The sequence below is a fragment of the Myotis lucifugus genome, unplaced genomic scaffold, assembly GCF_000147115.1.
Source record: "Myotis lucifugus unplaced genomic scaffold, Myoluc2.0 scaffold_11, whole genome shotgun sequence".
Classification (NCBI taxonomy): domain Eukaryota; kingdom Metazoa; phylum Chordata; class Mammalia; order Chiroptera; family Vespertilionidae; genus Myotis; species Myotis lucifugus.
Window position 1 is genome coordinate 906,487 of NW_005871059.1, and position 27,536 is coordinate 934,022.

At 47.4% G+C, this 27,536-nt stretch overlaps 1 protein-coding gene across 8 annotated transcripts in view; it reads right to left on the reverse strand.

Annotated features, from left to right (window-relative positions):
* Positions 1–559: 559 nt before the first annotated feature.
* Positions 560–27,536, reverse strand: part of FYN (FYN proto-oncogene, Src family tyrosine kinase) — a 175,146-nt gene continuing 148,169 nt past the window's right edge. For all 8 annotated transcript variants that reach the window (XM_023750137.1, XM_023750140.1, XM_014451805.1 and 5 more), the window contains 2 exons: positions 13,173–13,304; positions 560–2,017 (listed from right to left, as the gene is read on the reverse strand). In XM_023750137.1, the coding sequence (XP_023605905.1) occupies positions 1,809–2,017; positions 13,173–13,304 (341 nt within the window). In that variant the 3' untranslated portion in view covers positions 560–1,808. The remainder of the gene's footprint in view (positions 2,018–13,172; positions 13,305–27,536) is intronic.

Sequence of the window (27,536 nt, forward strand, 5' to 3'; positions counted from 1 at the left end):
AGTCTGTGTCCCTGCTTAGCAACTTCATTACAGAGGTGGAGGGACACTGGGAAATACATATACTGACTCCACGACAAGGACGGTTCTCCTGGTAATTACTTCATTCTCCTGGTAATTGTCTCTTTCCCCTACATGTGAGACACAGAAAATTCCAGTTAGAGAAAATGTCTGATAAATTAAAATGTTAAGGTATGCCTAGTCATACTTTAACATTCCTTTGAGTTAGCTAGACAATAGCCTAGCTTTTCTGGGGAAGAAAAGAAAAAAAACACTCCAGGTGTCTCGAATGTTCCTGTCGTTTGGAAATCACCGCACAATGGTTACATTCCCCAGGTGGCTCCCCACCACCTGGCGTGGAACAGATATGTCACCACCAGAGTCCCTTCCATGTTTAAACAAATGAACAAAAAAAATTCAAATGTAAAATGCTCTCTTTTTAATTACTAAATTAAGAAAGTTAAACAATTTAAAAATGCAAAGTCACAAATAAATCATAACAAAAAAAGGAATTAAGACTTCAGAGTTGCTACTCAGTATTAAAAACTCAATAGAAATAGGCTTTTTTGATTTGTTGTTGTTAAACATGTAATTCAAGGTTGGTACAAACAGCAACTAAAAATGTAATACTTTTTTTGTGTGCATCCCCATGAAATGTCAAGTAGTGCATAGTTATTCCACTGGAGAACTCTCGGACACACAGAAAGTCATTTCATTAGCAGTACAGGACATTGAAACAGTTTACAATGGGAAGTGCACAGCCCCCACCCTCACCTTCCTGGAAGTTTTAGTTGCATGAGAAAGTTTAGCAGGTTGCCATGACTACAATGCTATGGGTTTTAGACCATTTAAATGTGGTTACAAGATTTATTAAATAAAAAAAGTTTGAAACATTTCAGCATTCATATTTTTATACAAGAAGTTTGCGTGGTATCCATCTTCCAGTTGCCTTCGTAGTAGTTTGGCCGTTGGTTGGCTTAAATATGCCCACTTTTAAGTTTCAAGAACAAATCGCAGTAAGTCGAAGCAAATATTGGAAACAGGCTTTATGAATTCAGCTCGGGGGCTGCTGAAAAGAGTCAACCTAACAGCCATCTGTAGGTATAGTCATGAATCAAAAAAGTGCAATCCAAATTAAAAAAAAAATTCATGCTTTGAAAAAGCCAAAAATGAGGCCACTGGTTTTTCAGAATAACATCAGTGCTTTTCTACTGATTTTGCAGTAAAATCCTCACTCTGGGTCCTGAAGCTTGTGGTCCAGGTTGGCCATGGTCTCCACGTTAGCACCCACATGGTGTATGTACAGGGACATATATATTATATGTATTCATATTTGTAAAAAAGAAAAAAAAACAAACACCTGTCCTGATTGGTTTTTGTTAAAACATGAAAAAAAATTTTATTGTTTTAGACAAAGAGGCCACTTTTGGAAAATAATACTTTTTTTTAGTTGAATCAGGTGAAGACAGTTAAAATCACATAGGATTTGCATTTTTAAAAAAGGAAAGCACTGGGATTGTTGGCACTGGAGTAACTATTTACACTGAACAGAGGTTTGGCCTTTTACGTAACATCGATACAATGCATTTTCCAAAGTCTGAGAAATAACAAGGTCTGTCTCGTATGCTTCACAGAGGAGGTTCGGATTTGGGGACACGTGTCATTAATGAGGGCCATGGAAGTTCGTCAGCTTCAGAGTCACATGCAATCTGATCCTGGACGGTTCTGGCTGCCCCAGCAGCTGGCTACGGATGGAAAGCTAATGGGGAGGGGCGGAGCCTCTGGGACTGGCCTCTCTGCTGACCCCTATCTCACAGGTTTTCGCCCGGCTGATACTGGGGCTCTGTGGCCGTGAAGTAGTCTTCCAGGAAGCCCTGTAAGTACTCGAAAGTGGGCCGTTCTTCGGGGTCCTTTTTCCAGCAGTGGATCATGAGCTCGTGCAGAGAGATGGGGCAGTCCTGCGGGCAGGGCATCCTGTACCCGCGCTCCACCTGCTCCAGCACCTCCCGGTTGTTCATGCCTGCAAAGACAGGGGCAGTGAGCGTGGGCACCTGCGGCCCCCAGCCCTGCCCCTCCCCCTTTTTCTATGTTGAGCCTGCACGTGAAACCGTGCCGAGGTCCCCACCTCACGCAGGGTGGGACCCTGCCTTTAACCGGACAGCACAGCACTCAGAAATAAAAAAGGAACGCACTGCTAGTACACACAAAAACCCGGATGATGAACCTCATAAGTGTTATAAGTGAAAGAAGCCAGACACAAAAGGTAACATACCGTATGATCTCATTTCTATGAAATTCTAGAAAAGGCAAACCTGCAGTGATAGAAAGCAGATCAGTGATTGCCAGGAGGAGGGGCAGGGAGTGCCTGCAGAGGGGCCCTGGGTGAGCTGAGGGGTGATGGACATGCTCTCCATCAGGGCTCAGCAAACTAGTCCTGAAAAGGCCAGAGAGTAAATCAGGCTTTGTGGGTTGCATATATATGTATATTTCACTCTTTAAAAATGTACAAAACAAAAACAGGGTGGAGCTGTATTTGGTCCCCGGACAGCATTTACCCTATAACCTGTATATGGTGTGACTGCTTATGTTTGTCTAACTGTATTCTTAAAATTTTTGAATTCTATTGTATGTGAAACTACACTCCAATCAAGATGACAAAGAAATATGGATGAAGCAGACAAAAATAAAAAAGCGCCCATGGAATGAAAACACACTGTTTCTTGTGTATAGCATCTATAAGCTCCATTTACGAAGTTCACAAATTAGCTTTCCTCCTGCCTGGGCAAGCATTGGTGCCCCATTGTCCGAGATCTGCCATCATGCCACGCTGGCCACTGTCTGACCCAGTGACCCTGGGGTTTGGTGACGCTGATGGGGAGACAGGGTGTCTCCAGGGCCAGTGTTTCCCCATTACCTCGGACAGGCCATCTATCATTTGAGACCTCTGTGACCCTCTGGGTTGCTGCCTCGGGGAACACCAGGCTGCCCAGCGCTCGCAGGAGGCTTCGGAGAGACCGCTAACTCTCTGGGGAAAGCAGCCCCCCTGCCTTCTTGACAGAACAGGAAATACCACACTTGGGGTGAGGCGAATGCCCGACCCCGTTCCCAATCACCGCCAGGCACCGTTCTCTCGTTTTCCTTCCCTTTTGTGTCGTATCACGTTCTGCCATCGCCTGCCAAGCCCTTGTATGTTTTGGCTGCTCCTTGGCCCTGAGCCTGTAATCTGGACTTCTCCCCAACTTTTGACCCTGATAATTGACAAAAGCAAGAACTGAATTTTAAGCCATACAGAAACTTAGATTTCTTCCCTGTCTCTCAGGGGCATAACCATCAGGACAGAGCATGTGCATGCAGCAGCCCCCTTAATTCTGGAGGGGCTGGCAGCCCTCAGCGGGGCCCTGAGCCTGTCCAGAGGAGCCGGGCCCCATGCACAGCCCTGCCTCCCTGCGGAGGCGACACCCAGACTTTGGGATCTGTTGCCAATTCTCTTTGTTTTGTTGTTACTGTTGGAGCTGGTTTATCCTGGCTCCTGTGGCTGCCAACCACAGCCCTGTCAGTCACATGCTTGTCCAATGCTTTTAGGGTGCTTTCTTATTCTGCCACTCCAATTTCTTGAGGTGATAATATCCACATGTTATTTCCACTGTACTGAAGTAGGCCTTCACTTTAATTATTGTAACATAAACTCCCTCACATTTCGGGGTGACCCTACTTTAGTGAGAGAGGTTCTGTGAGTGAGTCTGGGTACCTAGTCCCCACATCCTGCCAGACTTCACAGATGCCCCCTTTTGTTGGATGTTTGGTCAGCTCAGTGGCTAATTAGCATAATTAGCTCCAACTGCTGAAAGTCACTTGAAAACTCAGCTGGGGCGGGGAGCTGGAGCAAGGGGAGGAGCCTGGAGCAGCAGGGTGCAGGGCCAGCATTTCCTTACCCACAACTCACAAACCCAACTGGCTCTGGAAACCCAAAGTTCTGGTAACTAACTCACTTGGCAGCAAAATTGATCTGAACTGACTTCATTGGGACATAAAATCTGGCCTGATAGGAGGCTGTTTAGTGCTTTTCTGTATTCACAGGTATTGCTGCAGAAGGAAGGATGTTTGAATACAGAGTGCTGCCTAGACTCTCGTAGGGTGTTATATAATGTATGGTCTGTGCACTGTATGGGCTTTAAAAAAAAAGTCTCATTCTGGAAGCACATCCAGTCCCAAGGGTTTTTGCTGGGAAGTCCTGGCAGGAGTGACAGCAGCCTGGAAAGGTTAGAAGAGAGCGTAATGGCATATCTGGACTGGCATTCTCCAAAGTGTTTCCTTTGTCTGTCAGTACAGTCCTTGGTTTCATAGTATTTCAGAAGCCACATGGCCTGACCTGCAGAAGTCGCCCTGTCCCACCCTTGCTAGGAACTGGAGGAAAGACAAGCAGAAGGTGAACCTCTGGGGCCTGACAGGTAGTCACAACCCCACCCCTCCCCACCCCCACGCCTCCTAGTGCTGTATTCTGGCACTGAGACCGTCCAGCATGGCACCACTGAGTTTAATTGGTCATTTGATTGCTCTGCGGAGTTTATGTCAGTAAATGTTTCATTTCATTAAAAATAACACTACTGAAATAGAAAGATTTCATGTATTTTTTTAAAAACTCTAAATCCAATCTCCACCAACAGAAAGTTTAATTGATCACTTGGATCAGGCCTATTTTTCCAGTGCTCGGTCCAACCCTGGGACACAGTACACACAGCAACTTGACCCTCAGCATGGAGCATCTCCGGAGGCAGCCTGCTCCCTGGGGACACGGCCAGGGGACGGAGCAGTAACCCGGACGCTGCCGGCCCCACACTGCCAGCTCCGGGGCACACTCCTCCCGCTTCTCCTTCTCTCCTTTCTCTTCTCATGCCTTCTCTCCACAGGCCTCGCAAAGCAGAGAGCATATGTAACCAATTCCATGCACTGGGCCAAACAGAAACCCACTAATGACAGCTTTGCCAAAGAAGTGGGGATGAGACAATGTACTTGGCTGACAACGGAGATCTGATTGGAGCTGGCTCATTGCCACCCATCCCCAAGGCAGCATCCACACAGCTGACCTGCGGCCCTTGCGCCTCCACTGCAGGCCTTTGCAACAGTAACTGCACAGCCACCGGATGCCCACTTAGAAAGCTCAGGCCAGTTGCTACTTGACAAACAATAGCCAGTTTAAGTGGACTGTGTTCATATTTAAAACACAGTATGAGAATACAGCTATAAGAACTTGGAAAAATCTTATTGATTTCAAGAATTTTTTTAGCCAAAATGGATTTTACTCTGCATACTACTTTAAGATGAGCATATTTCATTTTCCTGTTTTAGATGGTTACATATTTTTGTTACAAAGAAAACTGTTATTTCTCCTCTTTTAGCCACTTTTCCTAAGACGTTGGCTTTGCTGGTACCTGGAGTGAAGGGCAGGGCCTGGGAAGGAATATGCAGGAGCTCGAGTGCCAGCCGGTCAGAGCCGGAGGGACACAGGGACACAGGGACACAGGAGAAAAGCATCCTTTCATCGCACTTTTCTAAGTGACGAAGCGGACAGTGAGGGAGGAGGGTGCTTGGGGATGATTTTCTTCTTTTGCCTTTTTCAGTGGGAAGAATGCCAGGGGAGAAATAGAAAAGATAGAACCTTTAAAACACGGTGTGTGGGCGCACTTTTGGGACACACTCGTCAGTAGTGGGGGTCTCCAGGTTTCCGAGTGGGAGCTGCGACAGAGAGCACTGCTCAGCAGGAGGGTGGTCTCCGCCAGCCCCTGGTGCTGACCACGGCAGGTGCCACATTCACAAAGTGTGTCCAGGTTCCCACCCTCCACGTCCATCAGAGAAGGGGCGAGGGCCTGGCTGCCAGCAAGCACAGACACCCTGCCCCTTTCCCCCAACGCTGCCCGCCTGGGTCCCACTGCGGCACCTGGCCTCCTGCTGCGCGCTGGAGTCGGCCAGGAAAGTGGGCCGACTGTGCCGGGCCTGCTTCCCTGTCCCTCTTCCCCACCTCCTCCCCGGGGCCTCCTGTCACCATGGATGTTGTTAGGCCTTCAAACGTGGTTTGATGGCATCATTTCCCATTGGGCTGCCCACAACACTGCCGCCGATTCTCCAGCCAACACTGCAGCCAATTCTCCAGCCAAGTGGACTGTGCTCACTTCCCGCCATTATGATTCTATTATCCCTTCTAAATCCTTGTCCTGGCTTCCTCTCGGTTTCCGACTGCATGTTGTTTCCAACTCTCACTTTCCAACCCTTCCTGCGTTCTGGCTGCCAGCAGGGTCTATTTCCACGGGTGTGTGTTTCTTTCCCTTCTTCCCTTTTGGTTCCTCCCCTTTTAAATTTCCCTATTCCTCCTCTTTGAGCTACATATGAACTCTGTAGTGCCTCCTCCTTTTCCTTTTAGATTCTTTAGGGAAGAAACCCCCTCATTTTCATGGGCAGAGCCACTTCGCTACTTCCAACTGCATCTCTCTCTGTGTCTCTCACTAGGTGACTTGACCTCCCTGGCCTCAGTTTCTCCATCTGTCAACAAAACACCTCAACATTCACTGTGCCTTCAGCTGTTTGGAAAAAATATCTCATGTGAAAGAGGAATGTTTTGCTTTACACTTTCCCTTTTTGTGCAGCTTCCTGATATGGGTCTTGGAGGGGCCGCCTCCGCACAGTCTGGGACCTTAAAGTGTTATCTGTTCAAGTCTGCACTTGGATGTGACTGTGGGCTGCAAGAGCCTGTACCTCTGTGCCATGCAAACACCTGAGCACGGCGACAATGGGAATGACGTTCAGGCTATCAGACACCCAGGTTACATCTGAAAACTGAGCTTCCCGTTCCGAGGAGATGACCTACTGAGCACAGGCTTTCGTCAGAGGCTCCCTGGCTTCGAGGCATGACCCTGTGGAAGGCCCTCTGTCTGCTGTCTGTTGAGCCTGCCATGTGGGGCCGGGAGGGAGGAAGCAGGACTAAGGCTGTGTTGCTTGCTCAGCACAAGCACCTGCTAGCACATCACTGTAGGCTCTGGTTGTCGTACGGGGTAACAAGCAGGGTGCCAAGTTAGGTTTTGGTGTTGGACCAAAGTACACATTTTGGGCAGACAGATGCTGATCAAAGAATAGAGATGACAATAAGGGAGTGACCCTGAGAAGGCACATGCTGACAAGCTTTGTTTCTCTTTCCCTGCCTTACCAGATAACCTCAGGGCAGCTATTCTACTAAACCCACTGTGCTGATAAGTACAGAAAGGACAGGTGCCATAATGCACAAAGGTTGTGTAAGGTAGACAATACAGCATCATAAAGAACTCCTTGTCCAGAGGAGAAGTGAGAAAGATCATGAGGTGCCAGGAGGAATGCCAGGGAAATGCAGGGCTGGGTGTGGGGAGCAGCACACAGGACAGAGCACAGGACAGAGTGGAAAGCCCTTCTTTGCTGCTGCCTCCTCGCCTACACTCAGCTCCTCCCCCTCCTCCTCTCACCAGCACACAGGCCCCAGGAACCTCATTGGGGGAGGTGGCCCCAGGAACCTCATTGGGGGAGGTGGCCCCAGGAACCTCATTGGGGGAGGTGGCCACAGGAACCTCATTGGGGGAGGTGGCCACAGGAACCTCATTGGGGGAGGTGGCCCCAGGAACCTCATTGGGGGAGGTGGCCACAGGAACCTCATTGGGGGAGGTGGCCACAGGAACCTCATTGGGGGAGGTGGCCCCAGGAACCTCATTGGGGGAGGTGGCCCCAGGAACCTCATTGGGGGAGGTGGCCACAAGACTCCTGGGCATTGGCAGGATGTCCTCTCTCAGGGACCAGGTGAGCTGAATGGAGAAGCCCTGGGGCTGTGGATGGGAAGAGAAGGTAAGGGACACAACAGTCTTGACTAAGGTCTGAGGTTCTAGCCTGCTTCCCATTCTCCTGGCTGGTGAGTCCTAACCTCCTCCTACCCCAAGAAAAAGCTGCTCCTATAGGCATGCTGGGCACAGCAGGAGCAGGAGTGCGGGCCACAATGCTGGGCTGCTGAGCACAGCTCAGGGCTCTGGAGCATGAGTGTGGCCGAGGGAGGACAGGGCAGGACTTCGGATTCTTTCAGGAAGGTGCTACAGTCTCACTGATTTCCCTGGCTTCTGTAAGTCGTCATCAAGTGACTCAGCCCATGCAGCAGTCAGGCAGCTGCCACTCGCTAAAATATTTGAAAGTGCTTCAAATGCTTGACAAATGTGATGTGTTCGAAGGAATGTTCCAGCTTCGCCAGATCCTGCCAAATGCACAGGCAGCTGTTGGGTTGAGAGCCAGGGTTCTGGATGGCAGGGCCAGTCTGCCTGGAATGGTAGCTGGAACACAGTGTATGTGCTCACTACAGGGTCCATCTCCCCACACAACTCTGAGGACAGAGTCTATCTCATGTCTGAGAAAATACATGCTGTATTTATGTGTGGGATGATGGAACAGAGCTGAGATTGGCCGAATTAAAAAATCTTGTTTCAAAAACCTCATAGGCATGATCTTTTTTACTCCCTGTAGTATCCATCCATCCATCAACCCACCCACCCACCCACCCACCCATCCACCCACCCACCCACACATTCATCCATCCACCCACTCACATTTGTTCAGTCCACCATGGGACAGACACTGTGCTGGGCACTGGGAACACATAAAAGCAGCCCCCCCTCCCAGTTCAGAGGTACTGGGAAGTACACACACCTAGGGGCTTCAACAGAGAAGCAAGCAGAGGGACAACCCATTCGATCTGGACATGGAGAAGGCTACACAAAGGAGGTGATGTTTTTGTGTTGGGCTTGGAAGAGTCTGAGGCAGACAGTGAAGCTGAGAAGAGGAAATTCATATTCAAGAGTGATCTCTTGGTGTGAAGGGTGGAGGTGTGGCAGGAGAAAATCGTAAGTCAGACCTTGTCACTCTCCCACACAAAGTCCCTCAGTGCCTCCCCATATCACTAAGAATAAAAGCAAAAGTCCTGAAAACTACCCAGGAAGCCCTATCTGATGTGCCCCGAGGCCTTCAGACTTCCTGCTCCCTCTGCTCCCGCCACACAGGCCACCTTGCAGCTCTCCAGGGCCTTGTGCCAGTCCCCTGGGAAGGAGGGCTTCTCCCCACATCTCCACCTGGCTTGCGCCTTGCTTCCTCAGATACCACCTTCCCGGTGAGGCCCTCCTTGCCACGCTTTCCTGATACCCTCTATCCCCTTCCCTGTTTAATTTTCTCCCTACCTATTACCACTAGCCACTACCGAATGTATTTTGCTTATTTACCTTTGTTTATTGTTTGTCTCTTCCAAGAAGAATAAAAGTTCATGAGAGCAGGAGTTTTTGTCCATTGGTTCATTGCTGTACTCCTGGTGCAAAACTAAGGCTTCTGGCTTACTTGGAAGGTAAAGGGAAGCCATGGACGTTTTTAACTAAGAGAGGAGGAGAACTGGGTCTGTGTTTTCTAGGATAGTAACTGTTGGTGACAATGACAGAATGGTGGTGGTGGTGGTGGAGGAGGTGGGGGAGACTGGAAGCAGGAAGTTCCATGAAGAGGTCACTGCATGAGGGGTTGACAGCTTGACATGGGGCAGTGGCAGTGGAGAGAAAGAACAAAATATCAGAAGGTGAAATGGCAGGGTAAAATGCATAATGCTGATTGTATGCATCAATACCAGAAAACTGCTTTTTGCGTTTGCATTTCTCATATACAACAATCCATCAGTACAAAATCAGCTCTAACCTTGGTGCAAAGAATGGTTCTGAACCTTGGCTGGCAGAAAAGCAAGCTGGACTGCTATGCTGAGAATGTATTCAGGTCAGGCTGCTACTAGGAAATTTGTAAGACGGAGCTGGTTTTTGTCACAAATCTTGCAAGCAACCTTCCTGTCTGATGTGGCTCCTCCCTGTTCCTCTCAGTGTCACATTTCAGTTATTTATTTATTTATTTATTTATTTATTTATTTATTTGGCTTTAAGGCTCTCAATCAATTTGAGCTTGTCCTTCTCTCCTTCCTTTTAATCCACTCCTTTTACAAAACTTGCTAACTAACCAACCAACCCAATGTTTTACAAAGATACGTCTCCTCATACCTTCTGCCCTTCATGTGGTCACACCTCACATACTCCATTCTAAGTTCCTTCTCTGATTCTTACTTTGGACCTTCTTTCATGCTGGGCGAAGATGCCTGGAAAGCTTTAAAAACCCGTTTATAAGTCACAGCCCCTCCCTTGACCTCCATCCTCACCTAACAGCCAAGTACCTTTTCTCTCTGTGAAGGTAACACAAGGCCATTCTCAGGTATGAAAGGAATCAGAAAAGTGTACCGCCACCAACCTTTCTTGAAGAAAGAATGACTTGAGAACACACTCTAGCCAACTGAGCAGGTACTACGCAAAGACCGAGGAATGGAATCATGGTGGACAGGGACTGGGAGTCTGGCTGGGTACCACCCACAGGCAGGAGGACTCGGTGCCGCAGAGAACGCCTGCCAGCAGCACACACTCGGCCACCCCAACAAACTGCAATGCAGAGAGGAAGGGCCTTCCTCCCACAGTGACATCTGGATGAAGCTAATGAAACTGTCTGTTCCTTAAGAACTGCTCTCCTTCATTAAGGTAATGATCCTATAATTGGAATCCTTCTGCAAAAGCCTCTCCCTCAAGAAGAGTCTACTGTGAGGTTCAGAGTCCAATTAAATCTGATTAGAGCCATGTTATAAAACAAAAACAAGAAGCACCATGGAGAGGACCAGGCCTGGGAACAGGTTTCTGTGGCTTTCTGAGGGTGAGGGGCAGCGCATGTGCTTCCCGGGGCGTGCAGAGGCCCCTCAGGATGGGCTCAGTCAGCCCTTCCAGCTCTTCGCCTCGCAGCCCTCTTCCCAGACTCATCTCCAGCAGCTCCTGAACTGGCTGGCACCTCCTCCCAGGCCTCCGCGCCTCTCCACATGCCCACCCTTCTCTGGGACTCTTCTCCTTCTTCGACTCGACTGGAGGAGGGAGCCCTATTTGCCTTCTTCTATGTGAAGCCTCCCAGACACAGCCCCCTCTCTCTGCCACCCTCGCAGTCAGGTAGCTATCAAAGCCCCTTGCGTATCAGCAGCTGCCCATCCTATGTAGCTGTGCATAACAGAGTGGGCTTAGTTCTCATTTCAAACTGCTCTGCCATCCTCACAGGATGCGGAGTGAAGGGCCCCTTTCAGTACCTGTGGTTTGCAGATCCCTGCATCGGGTGTCCCAGACCCCACTATCAGAATGAAGCTTTGGGGCCACAGTGGGCAAATTCAAGTAATCCATCCCTTGCGATGACTTCCTCTAATAATAAATGAGTAACAAAAAGGAAAGATTTCTTCCTGGATTTGAAGCGTATTTATTCATGTGACCAAAAGCTCTGTGGGTGCAGGGATTACATTTAGTTCTTTGCTCACTGCTTTATCTGCAGCACCTAAAACAGTGCCCCACTCCACTGTTTAATCAGTTTGCTGAGAATATGAGTTCTTATTTGTACTTATTGCCCAGGTATTGCAAAGTGCCCGGCACAGCTCACGTTTTCTGGCGCTATGCTGAACGAAGGAATCCCAGTCTAAGTGTAAAGCGAGGCCATTTTCATTATGCTAAAACCAAACTTGATCATGACTCTCCCTCCCACGCACAGCACACACCTGCCTTCCTTCTCCAGGCCCCGCCCCCACCCCTTTGTCTGGGCTTCTGCGCTACCAGAGAAACAAAAAGCAGCTCGTATTACTGGAAGGAAAGGCTTCAAAGAAATGCAAAGCAACATTAACCTTTCCCCCTAGCTGCATTTAACACGGGTGATTATAAACCTGGGGGGCTCAGGGAGAAATGAGTGTAAAACTCAGACAATAAAAATTGAGGGGCCTTCACATCTGCAAAATCCCCAGACCTGCACATTTACCCCCTCCAGCAACTACTCAAAGGAGCCCCTGCTGTGCTCCAGGCCCCTCCAGGGCAGCCCTTTCTTCCGCTGGTGGCTCCTCCCACTTGTGCACACCAGGGACAGCCACCGCAGGGGCAGCAGTAAAGCCGACTTCCAAGCAGCTCTAACCGCCCAGTGCTGGCGCTTTGGAGGCGGGGCATTTCTCAATTTTGACTCTGTGCCAGCCTGGCTCTCCCAGGAGCGTCGAGGCCACACCAACCCAGAAAGAGAACCTCTTTCCCTCTCTGCATTTGGAAGATGACCAGACACAATCCGAAGAAATGAACAAAGGGATTACAAATTAATCTGGGCCCACTGCCTCCTCTGACTGCAAAGATACGATGACAAATCCAGGATTTGCAAGAGACCTCCATTCCTCATTAATCTCCACTATCGTTTTCATCACTGCTTTTTTTTCTTTTTTCTTTTTAAGGCAGGGAATGAGGGGAGCTGTGTTCTTTCTTCACTTGGCAGTAACTAAAAAAAATGTGTCCTTAACATTTCAGAAAGCAGATCGTCCCTGCACTAGAACCACTAAAGCGTGGAGGTGAAATGGCACGAGTGTCCTTTAAGTCACCATTTGTCTAAATTAATGAATTTAAGCGTGAATAACCTGAACTTGGGCTTTCTTTGGAGACCATGAATCTGATTCCCAGGAAAATTCCAGAACAATAGACTCTCCAATTGCTTTACGTTATATTTGCTACTGCATAGCATATTTTGACTGTTTCAAAATGTGCAGTGAGTGGCCTCCAATTGCGTTTCGCATGTGCCTCTCTGGCCATCTGGAGCCGGGCCTGCTGAGAGAACGGGGCCTGGCATCTTCCTGCCAGCGTGGCTCCACGGGTCAGTGCTACAGAGCAATCAAAACGCAGTGGGGGCTTTCTCCTCTCTTTCCCAGAAGAGTCTGCAAACTAGTGGAGCAGAGGTTCTGCCAGTGACATTTCTGCTCTGGGAGACGCAGACACAGTCCTACCGAGAGAGGAGAGATTCCTCAAATTGGGGTGGACCGAAGCGCTCATACCAGCTGCTAATACATTAATCCTGGCACCCAATTCTTGGTGGCTGCTTGTCTACATACCACAGTGGCTCCCAGTTCTGTTCCTCTCTGGCTCAGTACCTGTCCATGTTATTCAAACTCATGCTCAGCAGGAAGGCGAGGATGGGGCTTAGCAGGCCAATTGGGTGAGGTTTCCCCAAATGGTGTTGAAAGAACATCCAGTCAGAGGCCCATTTCTGCTGGGTCCTGCGCTTACCTGGGTAGGGCACTCTTCCTTTGGTGACCAGCTCTGTGAGTAAGATTCCAAACGACCACACGTCGGACTTGATTGTGAACCTCCCGTACAGGGCTGCTTCGGGGGCCGTCCACTTAATGGGGAACTTTGCACCTGCAGAAAGAGCACCTGGTTACTCATCAAACCAAGAGCATCCCACCGAGTATGGGCTGGGGAGGAAAAGCACTTGGAAGCCGCTTTCCCAGGAGCAGGTCCACAGAGAGGACGGGCAGGAGGTGAAAGCAGGAATGAACCAGGACTAGTCCTGGCTTTGTGACTGCAAGCAAAGTCAGTTTAATTTTCCCATCAAAGGGTTGCACTTCAAAGCACCTTTAAGCTCTGGCTTCTAGAACTTGAATCTATGGCTACACTGAATGCCATAGGTTTCGTCTGGAGGTGAATCTAACTTGTGAATTAGGAAGCCATACACACACACACACACTGCTTTGGAATAATGTTACATTTTAATAACTATACATGGCATTGAATCATAATGCTACTCTCATGAATCCTTTCATATAGAAGACCATAGTTCTCACCTGGTGCATAAAAACCAAACCAAACCACCATGCTTCTCCCAGGGTGGAGACGATTTGCTGCAGCCCTTGTGCTATGGGCTCCACCTCCGTAAGGCCTCTCACCACAGCAGAGAAATGATTGACCTCCAGCTGCTTCCCTCCGGTCCCCATTCCCCGAGAGCAGAGCGGCCCTCTTTAATTCTGGGACAGTTTTTTCTTCCTGGCTGTGAGAGCCCTTGCTGATCTCCCTACCTCTCTCCTGCCTGCCAGAGAGGCTACTCTCTAATGTTTGTCTTTTTAAAGAACAGCCTTGCCTCCATGACTGTCTTATGAGTCTCTGATTTCTCAAGACCAAGGAGCAAGTTTCACGCCTAAGCCAGTAGAACTTTTTCTTTTAAACTTTCCCAATCATGAAGAGAATCCTCTCTCTAATCCAAAAGAAGGGCAGGTCCCCCCGGCTCTTTACGACTCCATGTGTGTGCAGGGAGTGAACGGACCCGCAGCCTGTGCTCTCACACGGGCTCAGCAACGATAAAACGGCTCCACGTGTTTCACTGAACAAGCTAAAAGGAAAACACGAGGAGTTTTATTTGGTATAAACGCAATTATATGTTTAAAGCCTGTTAACTTTACTTAGGAGCTCCTAAAAAAATCACACAAAGGTTAAACAGAAATTTCCATAGTGTCCTCTATAAAAAGTCAACAATGTGCAAAAATGGCAAGTGATTAAAATCTTTAAATTAATATGGTTTTAATAACCAGAGGTATGATAAATTATAGCAATCAGATTTTTGTTTTAAACACAGTATATGATAACATCTTTAGCAAATCTAACTGGAATTTTCTGGCAATATAATTTTCCTTTCCCATCTCTTCTATGTCAGTGTGAAATGAAATTTAAAAAAATCCTACTATTTCATTATGTGTCATTTCACATTAATACTTTTTTTCTTTTATGCACTGCACTATTTGTGATTAACTGTTTGTCAAGCATAATTATTTATCTCTGTCCTTAAGGGCTGCATGACTCCACACGAGGCTTGGTATTTTCTGAACAGCCATTAGTTTTAAAAGTTTCTTTCAAAGTATTCTTCCCGTCCTTCCTACCTTTAATCTGATCACACAGCTTTGGACTCTGAGCTGCTGGGATTAATGGAATAGGTTTCCTTCAGTGTCGAGAGCAGATTTTGCCCTGGACCAAACTTCATTTCAGAGAATTAAAGGTATATTAAATTCATTCCTATTTAAACCATCTCTTGAAAATCTATGTCCATCTCTGAAGCAAACAGAATGCTCTTCTCCACCGTGCAGACACAAATCCTGTAAATAAAACAAGCCAAGGAGCCTTTCTTCCCTTCTTGAAATCACTGACATTGGAGAAGGTGTGTGTTGCTGAAAGTATACTATTCAAAATTTGATTAAAGGCATTCTGGATTTTCTGGGAGAAAATTTCATAATTTCAGATTAAAAAAAATCCCAGATTTCAATATATCAGCCAGGTGTACTAGTCTGCTCTATTTTCTCATTATCATATCTACAACAAGAATCATAATATATAAAATTTCAAAAAATAATTTAAAACAAAGGCTGTAAAGAATCTCTGATAGGAAATGATTTGTAGATAGGTGTTTTGACTTATTAACAAGAGCTCACTTAAATTTATTTTGTACTAGTTTTCTTTCTACCTAATGTATTTATATCTAATACAGTTTGGAGGGGAGAAAATGAAGGATGTCTTTGTTCAATTTCTCTTATTTCTTTTCCTTCTTAAAATAGCAGGAATGATTGACAAAAGAAGGTTCTTTAAATATAGCTAATATTTTCCTTTTCAAGATAAAGATTAATAAATTAAAGCCGCTATAAGCTGTCAATCATTGATGAATGTCTCAGCAAAATAGAGTCTATGTTCACTTTTTTATTCATCTCATTACCTCGATTTCCCCTCATCATGTTCCCCCCTTTCCTGAGGACACGGATGTAGCTCCAAACAGGGGAGTTCACCTGGCGTTGGGGGCAGGTGTCTTTGTAAACGACCATGCAGGTTGCACATTGCAAACCCCAGTCTATGAGAACAACGTCCCTAAGACTGTCCAGTGAGCACCTATGTGAGCCCACGGGTGGCCCTGCTGAGGCTGCGGTGGGTTCTCTCCTTGTCTGAAGTTAGGGAAGCTCAGGCACCAGGGAGGAAGGACTCCTGGGTGCAAACAATGCTTTTCTCCTGAAAGTAAAGGTCTGCCCCCTCAGATTTTTTCCCAGATATCGTGGCAGGCATAACGTCAGGATCAATGTTGTCTTCTAAGCAGTATGGATTGTGGAAAAAGAGGAGATAGCGTCAGGAGACCTACACTACCGTGAACTTGGTATTGATTCGCTCTTCTTGAAATTCTCCGTTGGGGGGAGGGTTCAGATGCCAACACAATTTCCTCTCCTCTTCACTTTATTGGCGGGAATGTAGCAAATTAAGCAGGTATGATGAACTAAAAAAATAAAGGAATTACTATCACTCTAGCTTTTATTTTTTACTGAATTACTGTACCGGTAACAGTTCAGGCTTCTTTTAAGCCAAGAGACAAGGCCATGGGTGATACATAAGCATTTATGTGTGGACTTGCCAGTTTCCACATTTCACTGCCTCCCACGGTAAACTCATTGCTGTCACTGGGCCCACGTCTGGAACCACCAGAAAAGTAGATAATCTTTGTCCTTTAGTTGCTTACCTCCCTGGCATAGTACTGAGGACTGGTTAGCCTAAGTCTGAATCCTTTTCTATAGTGATAAAATACTAGTGTTTCACACAGTTTCTCTAAATTCTATTCTGTTTCTCTAACTTCTGTTGAGATGTGAAGTGAGTGGTCATAGGCTTCATGTAACAACAGGATCCTACTCACTCTCTTGGCTTCAATGGCTCTTCTAATTCCAACGACACCAGATGGGACCTCCCTCCCACGTTCCCGACCTCCTCGACGTCTCTGAAGGGCCTCTCAAATACAACATCCAAAATTTATCTTCCCCACAATCCTGCTTCTTTTTCAGAGGGTGCCGGCCTGTAAACTGCCTGGTTGATGGGAGCAGCATGCAGACATCCTCCTGGTCTGGGTGCTGTGTCTATCTGTCCCTCGAGGTGCACGCAGGCAGCCGCACAGAGCCCGCCTAGAGAAGGAGCTCAACACATCTTCACTGAGTCACCTTTGCCCCTGCTGCTTTATCATTCTCCACATGGAGTCCACGTCACTGTCCTCACGCTCATCCTCGCTCGCTCACTGTCACCTGCCTGGACTCCTGCAGTGGCCTTCCAACTGGGCCCCCCTGGTCTCTCCTCCCCACGCTCTGCCTCTTCTATGATCCTGGGCCTACCCTCCTTTGCTCTCCTGCCCCACTCCCAACCTCTATGACCTCTGACTGCTCTTAGCCGCTGCAGGGCCATGGGACAGGCTGTTCGCTTTGTCTGAAGTCCTCACCCCACTCCCAGCCCATGGCTAACTCCTGCTCCTCCTGGTTACCTGCACAGGGAACCTTTGCCTCAGCACCAGGACCGGGAGAGGTTCCTTAGCTTTTCGCTGCCAGAGTGTCTTATTCTTTGTAGCTATTACTATTCAAGTGCAATCAATGTGTGGCAGGTATCCCCACCTTCTTAAACTTTGAGCTAACACACTCTGCTATTATGGGAGACCAACATTAGTCCCTGTTTTCCCTAACCAGAAGAAATCCGAGAAGGATTTTCACTTTTACCAAAAAAGGCGGAAAGCGAAAATAGCGAACCTGTTTGTTTTGCCGTGAGCGTTTTGGAAGCAGCGCACACCCAGAGCAGCAGGAGCGGCCCCGACAAGCTTCTTGCCAGGGAGCTACGCTCAGCGTCACGCCGCCTGAGCTCTGAGCTGTCTGTGAGCACCTGTGCTTCTGTGCTTCATCTCCATCGATTTTGTGCATCCGTTAGCAAGATGTGTCCCGAGGTGACTGCTTCTTTGCTTTACGCCTACACATGGCTTCATTTTTTGACAGTGGGGAACCTGGAGCTGCCTGAACTGTGACTCCCCATAGATACTGTCCTTGAGAGCGGGAGCGGGTCTTTTTGGATGGCCACCATCGCCCCAGGACGAGCCCGGCGCCCGGTGCCCGGTGACCAGGAGCAGCTAGATGAAGAGGTACTGAGTGAACAGCGGAACCCCAGCTCCTTACAGCGCTCATTACCAATTTCCTGCTCTCTGGTGAGGCCTCCTCTCCTTGTCCTCGGTGACCAGCTGGGAGCCCTTTTAAGAGGCTAACAACTGCCAAGTACAGTAGAAAAAGCATCTGTCACACACTACTGACGCTGAAAAACTCCTGGAAAAGCCTGTGTTTTTGGTGCCAAATGAAGTGTTTAGATGCTCTTTGGGTCCGAGTGAGACTGTCTGAGGTGGAGGGAGCCCCAGACTTTGCTCTGTGAAGTCTGCAGCCAGGGGGTGGGGTGGTTGTATCAGTGGAAAGATGAGGTGGCCAGAGGCCTTGGGAGTGCTCACAGCAAAAGAAAGCAGGAAATCCTTTTCTTAATAGACTAGGGTGAAAGCAGGTGACTGGACATCGATCAATCAACCCATGGGGCCATGGTCTCTCCCATTTAAAATAAGGTGAATAATCATCTATGCTTTTGGCAAGAGAAAGGAGAGGGTTGTGGATGTATTTAGTTATCAAAGTTTTTCCACAAAACAACAACAACCCTTTCCTCCCCCAACTGGGCCGGTTTTGTTCTCTCTCTCCCCACCATCAGTATTTCTGGAGTTTTCCCACATGCTTGGCCCTGTACTCAGTGTTGGGTGAACCCAACCTCCGGCTGTCACGGATCTGCAGCTTTGCTTGGGAAGGAGATAAAATAAACGAGTGGACATTATGTATGTCAGACAGCAACAAGAGCCATCGAGAATAATAGCATGAGCTGCAAGGACAGATTTTGTGGGCTTTGCAGCCACACCAAAACCTTGGGCTGCCACCCTAAGTGTGACGGGAAGCCATTGGAGTGTGTGAGCAGAAGTGTGATGACATCCCACCTCATCCTTTCGCCTTGTCTCTGAAACATGGAACATAACATTATTACCTTGAGAACGATTTGTGAGGAGACAGAATGTGAAAAGCATTTTGACTTTTCAAAACTCTCAAAAAGCATCGTGACATTTCAGGGCCCATGGGTGTCTGTTAGCAATTAGCAACTGGGTAGATTATACTCCTATTGTCACTTCTGTCATCGTGTTTGTCTAACTTGTGCTGACTCTAGACATATTTATGCTATTTTCTCCCACTTTCACATTTGAATAACACTAATAATCTCAGGGACAAAGTAAAAAGCCTTCTCCAGGCCTGCGTGAAGCTCAGACATTTCTATGAGAAACGTCCTTCCCGATGTGCTTCCTTTCTTCACGAGCATTTCCTTTGTTCTGCTGTAGGCTCTTCTTCCTTCTCCCCCTCTAATTACAAGTGTCCAGGGACCTCAGTGTTGCAGACTCCTCTCTCTCTCTCTCTCTCTCTCTCTCTCTCTCTCTCTCATTGCTTATTCCCCGAGGAACACCCTCTCTCATGACTAACCCTGCCCATCATCTCTATGTGAATGGGGCTGGATACGCCACACACGTTGTCTCTCATCTGAAGTCTTCTTTTTTGATCTGCAAATGTCTAAGTGACAAAGTCTCAAACGTGGCAACTATGAACCTAAATCGACTTTTCACCAAATCAATTTACTATGAATAAGACACTTCGTTATAAAGGAGATTCTTTTATTGGGTAAAGAATGTTACTAAATGACTAACTTATAAAGTTCATTCTCACTTTAATTTTTTAGGATGCAAACGAAGTCCCTTTCTCTCTCTCTTCTGTGGTTAGATCCCCATTCTGCCAGGCTCCAAGGTGAAAACCTAGAGTGGGCTGGGACTTCACCCTGTCCTTGAACCTCTGTTCGGCTCCAGCACCAGCGTCTACTGTTCCTTCTTTGAGACTTCCCTTAGATGTGCCCTTTCTTGTTAAGCTCCCTGCCAAAACTTGGTTGGGGTCCTCACCCGTCGTAAAGCCCTCCTTCCGTGGTGCCCTGCCTTCAGCTCACTGTCCATCCAGCCACAGATGATGGCACAGGCCCACCTCTACGCGGGTTTTTCAACTGATCCACCAATTCAAACCCAGGGTGTTCAAGGGTCAACTCCACAGTTGGGAATCTGCGTTTTGGAGCGTTGACTATAATTACACATGGATTTTCAATGGCATGGGAGGTGCGCATCCCTAACCCTCATGTTGTTCAGGGTCAGCTGAATGGCTTTAAACCTCATCTTCATAATGCCCCTGCCCCAAGCGTATAGTGGGCTCCTTACTGCATTAAATCAAAACCCCCACCTGGTTTTCATGGACCCACATGGTCCTTGCTACCCCAAACACAGTTATTCTAGTTTAGTTTGCTTCCCCATAACCTGTACTTGCCCTTGGCATAATCATACTTGCTTCTCACACATTACCTTGTTCTAAATGCCTTCTCTCCTTCCGCCTGCTTAACTAACACCTATGCAGCTCAAGTCTCCTTCATGAAGTCATCTGTGATTACTCCGGCCTTCCTTGGTCTCTCTCATGCGCTTGGGGCCAACACTGTAAACAACAGTTGAATGCTTGACCGTAGTTAACTGCCACAATAGCTAAACATGTATTCAATGCTTATTGTCAGGCATCATGCTAAGTGTTTTACACATAGGAGGCTGATACTGATAACAGTCCTGTTCTATAGATAAGAAAACTGAACACAGAGATAAAATGATATGCCACAGGATAGGTGGGAATGGTGGAATGGGGTTTTGAACCAAAGGAGTCTGGCCCCAGAGCCCAAGCACGTAAACATGACACACTATGTTGCCATTCCTATGCTCTAACATGTCTTCCTACTAGCTCTACATGTGTTATTTTATCTCTTTAAATAGAATGGAAGCCCTTTACGTTGGAGACCATGCTTTACACTATGTTTCTCCATAGTACTTTGCTTGAGGCTGGTTAGACCACAACTGCTCAACAGATGTTCTAATTGGCTAAAGGGTCAACCTAGCAATGTATCTAACACTCTGATGGACAAAGAAATTCTCTTCCTTTATACAGATTAAATCAAATTGAACAAAGAAGAGTGACAATACAGCAGTGTAACAAACTAATAACCGCACTCTAGGACAGTCTGACTGGATGCTCTCATTTTTTAGGTGAAAACAGGATGACCAGCTAAATCTATTAGATCAGGATGGCTCATCCCAGCCCCCAGGCCCTCCATTACGGTTAATGAACGTCCTCTCTCCCCAGCGGCCAGGCTATCTGCTTTCTCTTGCCTCACACAGAAACAGTTCTCCCTTGACTGGTTACTTGCTGTACTTTACGCACCTTCATACATTAAGATGATGGCAGTGGCATTTCAAAAGCGTGAAGGAGGGAGGCAGAGACTTTTGCTCCCAAGTCTAGCTCCCGCACCCACCAAGTGTGTGTAAATGGGCCAGAGAACAGGGCTCCCTAGCGGATGCCCTTCAGTGACCATGCAAAGGGCCCTCCTGGGGGCTGAGGGGTGGTTGTGGACGGTCTAGGGGACTCATTTAGGAAAGGAGCTCGGGGTCCAGCAGATCTGGCTGGCACGCCGGATTTCCTGGGTGACCATTTAAAACCTCCCTTGGCCTCAGTCTTCTTATTTGTAAATCAGGGATGCCGATACCCTCATAAGGTGTGGTCAGAATTATAAATAAATTGAGGGGCTCAGCACAGACCTGGCAACTCGTAATAGCTAAATAAATGCCAGATATTATTTTCTTTGGGTAGTAGTGCAAAGGCTCTCCAAACTTCAAGAGAGGGAAGAGGATGAAGAAAACCCCAAACACTCATCAATCCATCACTGAGAACTTACCAAGTGTCATTAGGCCTCAGCACAGCAGGAGGGAGGTCACCTCCTACCCTAGGACTTTCCAGGCAGCCAGGCAGACCAAGCTCACAGGCAAACCCAAGAGAGAGCTAATGTGGTGCTGGCTTTAGGAAGAAGAGGCTCAAGAGAGAGGAGGAAGAGGAACTGCACGGAGCCCTGGGTTGAGGTGGCCACATGGAAATGCTGCAGTTTGACCCTGATTCTCCCGGGGGAGGCTCAGGGCAGGGCCAGGACAGGCCTGGGTAGGGCCCAGCTCACAATACAGGCTCTTACTGGAGAGCTGGGCTGTCAAGCCTATTTTTTTTTTTTTTTGTCCTGGTTACCAGGCCAATTTCATAGCCCTGTTTCAGAAAGTATCCCCTCTGGCTAAGAGCTGGGCCAAGGTGGGGAAGGCAAAACCAGCGCAGGATCTCAGAACCAAATCCTTCCTGCAGAGAACACGAGGGCTGCCTTCGCAGCATTTTCAAGGAGGAAAGCCATCAGAGTCAATAACAGACACTGGTTCTCCGAGCCAAAGACCCATCCAGAGCCCCCTTTAATTATGAAGCCACAGACTGCAAGTCATTACATTCAATATTAAATAATGTGCAGTACCTCAACTTTAAAGTGACCCTGGGAATAAAGGAAAAGAAATCACAAACTATGCTAATAACAGGAAGCTGATTACATGGGGAAGTGGCAGGATGAGGACAGGATATCCTGGGAAAGAAGTGAAATCAAAGTAGGGAACTTTGTGGTTACGCAAACAAAACAATGATTTCAAACCCAATAAAACCTGGCAGGTCAAAGCTCAGAATTTTCACACTAGCCAAAGGAATGACTTTCACATTTTCTAAATGTGTCCAGAGTAATACAATTGTGTGTTTTTCAGTTATTCCTGGTGCCACATTCTGCTGAAACTTCTACTTTACGTTCATAAGGTTTTAGCATCCTGTTTTAAAGATAAAAACTAAATGACAAGTAAATGGTACTATGGAGTGAGATGATATTTCATCTGAAATGCACAATGGTGAACAGGGTGTCTGAGAAAAAAGGAGATAGGGAATAGGGAGGAGTGCTATCCCACGGGTGGGATAGAGGAGGGACAGGTTGGGCCAAGGAAGACAAGAACCAAGGACCAGAGGCAAGGCCTGAGCATAGTACAAAGATAAAGATGGATTAGCTGGCACGGATCCAGTCTGGTGGAGCTGAATCCGAAGAAGAAATGTTCTGATGCACAGCTCCAGTAGGGGAACCTAGCGTTGTGGACTTTTAGCCGGGACGAGAGGCAGGGCAGCTGTGTGCAGAGCTCCCTAGGCTGCTGCTCACAGTGGTGAGAACTCAGACCCAAGTAGTAAATGGATGGAGCTCAACACAGAAATGATTCCAAGAATCCAGTCATCCTGGAAGGGGCAGCCGGCCTGGGTCAATCTGTCATCATGCGGCAAAGTGTGCCAGGCAGGAAGGACAAGCACTGAGGTTGAGGGAACAGCTGGTAGTTAGATGGAGGGTTTGGTCGGGAGTTAGGAAGACATGGAAGGGAGACAGGCTACACAGACAATAGCCACTTTGGATTGCTTTTTCTAATGCCCCCTCCCCACTCCCGGGGAGACGCTGCGGTGCACCCTACTTTGGCAGGAAGAGACAGAGGCTTCAACATGTGGGCCCGTTTTCCTAGGCACTGCCTGTCCCTGCTTATCCAGACGATGCAAAGGCAGGAGTTCCTTTTGCAGCAAAGCAAGACAAGGAAGCCAAGTGACATTTGTGATGTTTGATGGCGTCTGCAGTTCCTATGTACACACTTTACAATCAGAGGGGGTGACCATCTGCTTCCTTCATGCTGATTACTAGGAAATGTGGGACGCAGAGCCCAACAACTTGCTCTTGACCACTCAGAAACAACCCCCAAATTGCTCTGCTCCAGACAGTACAAAGGAGAAGGCATCCACTGGAATACATGGAGGATGGCCCAGGGCAGATAAAGAGGAAAGATATTCAGACGAGAGGCTCTGCTCAGAGACGGGGCTTACACCAGTCCCATCTGTGTCCCTGGGCAGTCAGGGAGCTGCCCCACTGTGGGAGTGGACGAAATGAGCCCACCCTTCCCCCACAACAGTGGTAAGCCTAAAAGAGAGCCGGGTAGGCAAGGGTGAGTTGAAATCCCTTTCTTTTCATTTTGAGTCCTTTCTCCCAGGGAAAGGATGGTCTGTACCATCCATCCCCCTCTCCCTGCAGTCTGATCCCTAGCCCCGAGGTTAACCTGGCCCGGCAGCTCGGCTGTGGCTCAGTAGACACACAAAGCGTGGCTCTCTCTCTTGAAATGCGGTGGAAGCCCGGACTGTAAGCGGCAGAATACAAATGAAGGCGCTTTTCTCCCTAGCGACAGAAGTGTACCAAACTCAGATCTGGGAGGATTGATGAGAACCAGGCTCGGTTCAGGCTGCAACCCGTCCGCTCAGCAGGAATGATGGCTCCAACCCGGCCACCAGCAGGCGTTCTGCGGGAACCCCCAGCTCTCACCAGACAGCCCCTGGGGACCCATGTGTGGTCAGTTCAAACAAACGCGCTTCCTGCTCAGTACTTAAAACAATGGCTGCATTGGAAAGGGTTTGCTTGTTGTTAAAGGATGGTTTGCTTCTCTAGCATGGGAAGAATTAGATTAAATTCAATAATTAACTCTGCGCGCCCCCCCCCCCCCCCCCCCACACACACACATTTGCCCTTCAGGTCACAGCACACTGTGTGGGAACTGCAATGCTGTTGCTGACAGAGAACAAGAAGTGCATGTGCGGCCAGGGGCAGAGGGAGGGCACCTCGTGGCGAGATCAGCCTTGATCTGCCGTGGGATTACAGGGGCCTCAGAAGAGCTGATTAAGAATTCTGCAGGAGCCCTTGAGCTGGAAAGCTGGCGTTCTGAGTCTGATAATCCCCAGTCGTAGTAACACAAAGGAAGGACAGGAACTAAATTCACAGCTCTGAATTGTGAAATTCAACATATGAAAGAAATAGGGACCCGCTTCTTCCTGACTGTGTTTGTCAACCTAGCTGCCTGCTTGTTTGTGTTAAATGGCTACTGTGCTTTTTGAATCCAAAATCTGATTACATTTAATTAGTACAGGCATCTGGGATATCTGATACACAAAGAGTTATTAAAGTAACAAATCTTTCTAAAATATGTTCTCCATGAAAGAATGTGTTAATTTATGCAGTAACAATTTTTAACATGAAATAATTAATATGAAAACTGCAACAATTATGAATTCTTTGCAGTCTAATTTATACGTAAAATTTCCTCCAGATAATACTCTTTTCAACGTAAACCCTCAGTACTGAGAGCATCTGAACAGACGCGTTTTTCTTTTTCTATTTCATACACAAATTGAAACTTAGAGCAGGTCTTCTACAGCGTCCTGAATGCCCGTTTCTATGTACATTCTGAAGATCCAGTGATTAAATTGCCTTGACATTTGCTTCCACAACAATGATCTTGTCCTTCACTTAGACCTTAAAATAAACCCCAAACACCGAGCAGCTCTGTGTTCCTGTCTTTGTGATGATTCAAATCAGGAGAGGAAAGGGTTAAGGAGGCAGGTCCTGTAAGTGACAGACCCTGATGGGAGCGAGTCAGGAAAGACCAGGGAGGTGTGTGCATTTGTGTGTGACTGTGTGTGTATGAGAGAGAGAGGGAGGGAGGGAGGGAGAGAGAGAGAGAGAGCTGTCAAATAATGAAATAGTATTTTTTCTCTTAAAAGATTGATTCTTCTGTATTGATTACCAATAGTCATTTTCTTAAAAAACTTTTAAGTAAGAAAATAAAGATCCTTTTCAAGAAAAATATACATAAAACATACAAAAATCAGATTATGAGAGTGGCTTTTATATTTCAGAACCCTCAAAGAACCTTTACCGACAGCCCATTTAATTCTCATGGTAAGTATGTAAGGAAATTGTTTTTAATCTCCATTTTACAGATGCTAAAATGAGGGTCAAATGGTTAAGTGATTTGCCTGGGGACAGCACCCCTGTAAGTGACAGAGCTAGTGCAAACCCTGGCTCCTAACCTGTAACCGCAGGTTCCTCAGTCTCCCCAGGCTGCCTCACCAGCCCAGAGGGAACAGAGCACTGGGAACAGCACAGTAATGCTAGGCTTGCTCTGTGACTTAACAATTCCATCCCTTCGAAAATACCCAATAAATAGGAGGACGTACATCTACCACCACGGTAGCTTAATTCATAATAGCCCCAAACTAGAAATAGCAGTAGAATGAACTGATATATTTGTACAATGGAATACTACTCAGCACTGTAAAGGAAAGAACTATGGTTATGTGCAGTCACATGGATGAATCTCACAGACATAATGATGGGTAAGAAGCTAGACACAAGAGTATAGCCTATGATTTGTTTGTATGAGGTTCAAGTAGAGGCAAAGCGAATCTATGGTGACAGCTGAAGACAGTGGCTACCTCTGGGTGGTTACTGGCTGGAAGGGGACGAGGAGGTTTTCTAGGGTGCTGGTGGTGCTCCCTGTCGTCATCTGTGGGGGATTTGAGGGGCATATACAGATGTAAAAATTCACTGAGTTGTACACTTCAAATTTATTCATTTTATGGTTTGTATATTATGATTCCAAAAAAACATGTGTCCACTAAAGCAAGTCATTCTTTTCTTTTTTCTTTTTGTTAATCCTCACCGGAGGACATTATTTACATTGATTATTTTTAAGAGAGGGTGGAAGGGAGGGGAGGAAGGGGGAGAGAGAGAGAAACATGGATGTTAGACGGACACATCGATTGGGTGCCTCCCACACGCACCCAGACAGGGCCGGGAATCGAACCTGCAACCCAGGTACATGCCCTTGACCAGGAATCGCATCTGAGACCCTCCGGTGCATAGGCTGACACTTTAACCACTGACCCACACTGGCCAGGGTGAAAAGAAGTCATTCTTATACATAAACCATGTGTATCTGAACTTGTTAGGTTTAAACTGATGTCTGTCAGCACCGAGTTTTCTGAAAGCTTATGAAGAAAAAAACAGGAGTCTGTCAAGAATTCTCCTGCTGCTTCCTGTCTGTCGGATGGCCGGAGGGGCTGTGAGTCTTGGAAGTGCAGCTGGGTGACAGCTGCCCATGCTGGTGGCTGCAGGAGACAGGTGCGGTTGCAAGTGTGAGGACCAAAGGGCGGACAGCAGGTCTCTGCGGCGCCCTGGCACGGGCATGGCGGGGGTCAGCTGTGGAATGAGGCTGGGATGAAGGTGCAGTGCTGGGGTGGGGAGGTGGCTGGGATCAGACCCTAGGGAGGGTGTAGGTAGCATGGGGGTGAGAGGCATGGTCAGCGGAGGCACAGTGATGTGGGAGGGCTGGAAGGTGAGGACCTGTGGCAGTGGGCACCCTGACTGACCTCTCTGGGATTCAACACCTCAATGGATGTAGTACCACAACCACCTCAAGCTCAATAAATCCCAAACTCACCCTCTTTCTCTGAAAATAAGACCACTCATCTCTGTTACGGGCAACTCCATTCTCATGATTACTTGCATTAGACTATTTGGGAATTAGGTTTGATTCCTCTCTCCCTTTCCTGTTTCAGCCTTTCCATTGTGCCTACAATCCATTCTTGCATTTGCTTATTATCCAAAAGCTTAGTCCTATATGGAACATAACAAGAGTATTTTTTATCTATCATCTGCTATGCACTGGGCACTATGCTAATACTTTACATTTATTGCTTTACTTAATATTTGCAAAAATTAAAACACAAAGCAGGTAAAATATATTTCCACAAATAAGCAAACTGAGCTGTGGCAAAGTTAACTAGCTTGTCCGAGACCCCAGAGGACAGAGCGGGTTTCACACCTGGTTCTACCCAACTTCAGTGTCCCTCCCCATGCCTGCTCCCTGCCCCTGTGCAGTCTTAGGCTTCGTAATATCAGCAGCTCCTAGCAAAGTCCCTTTTA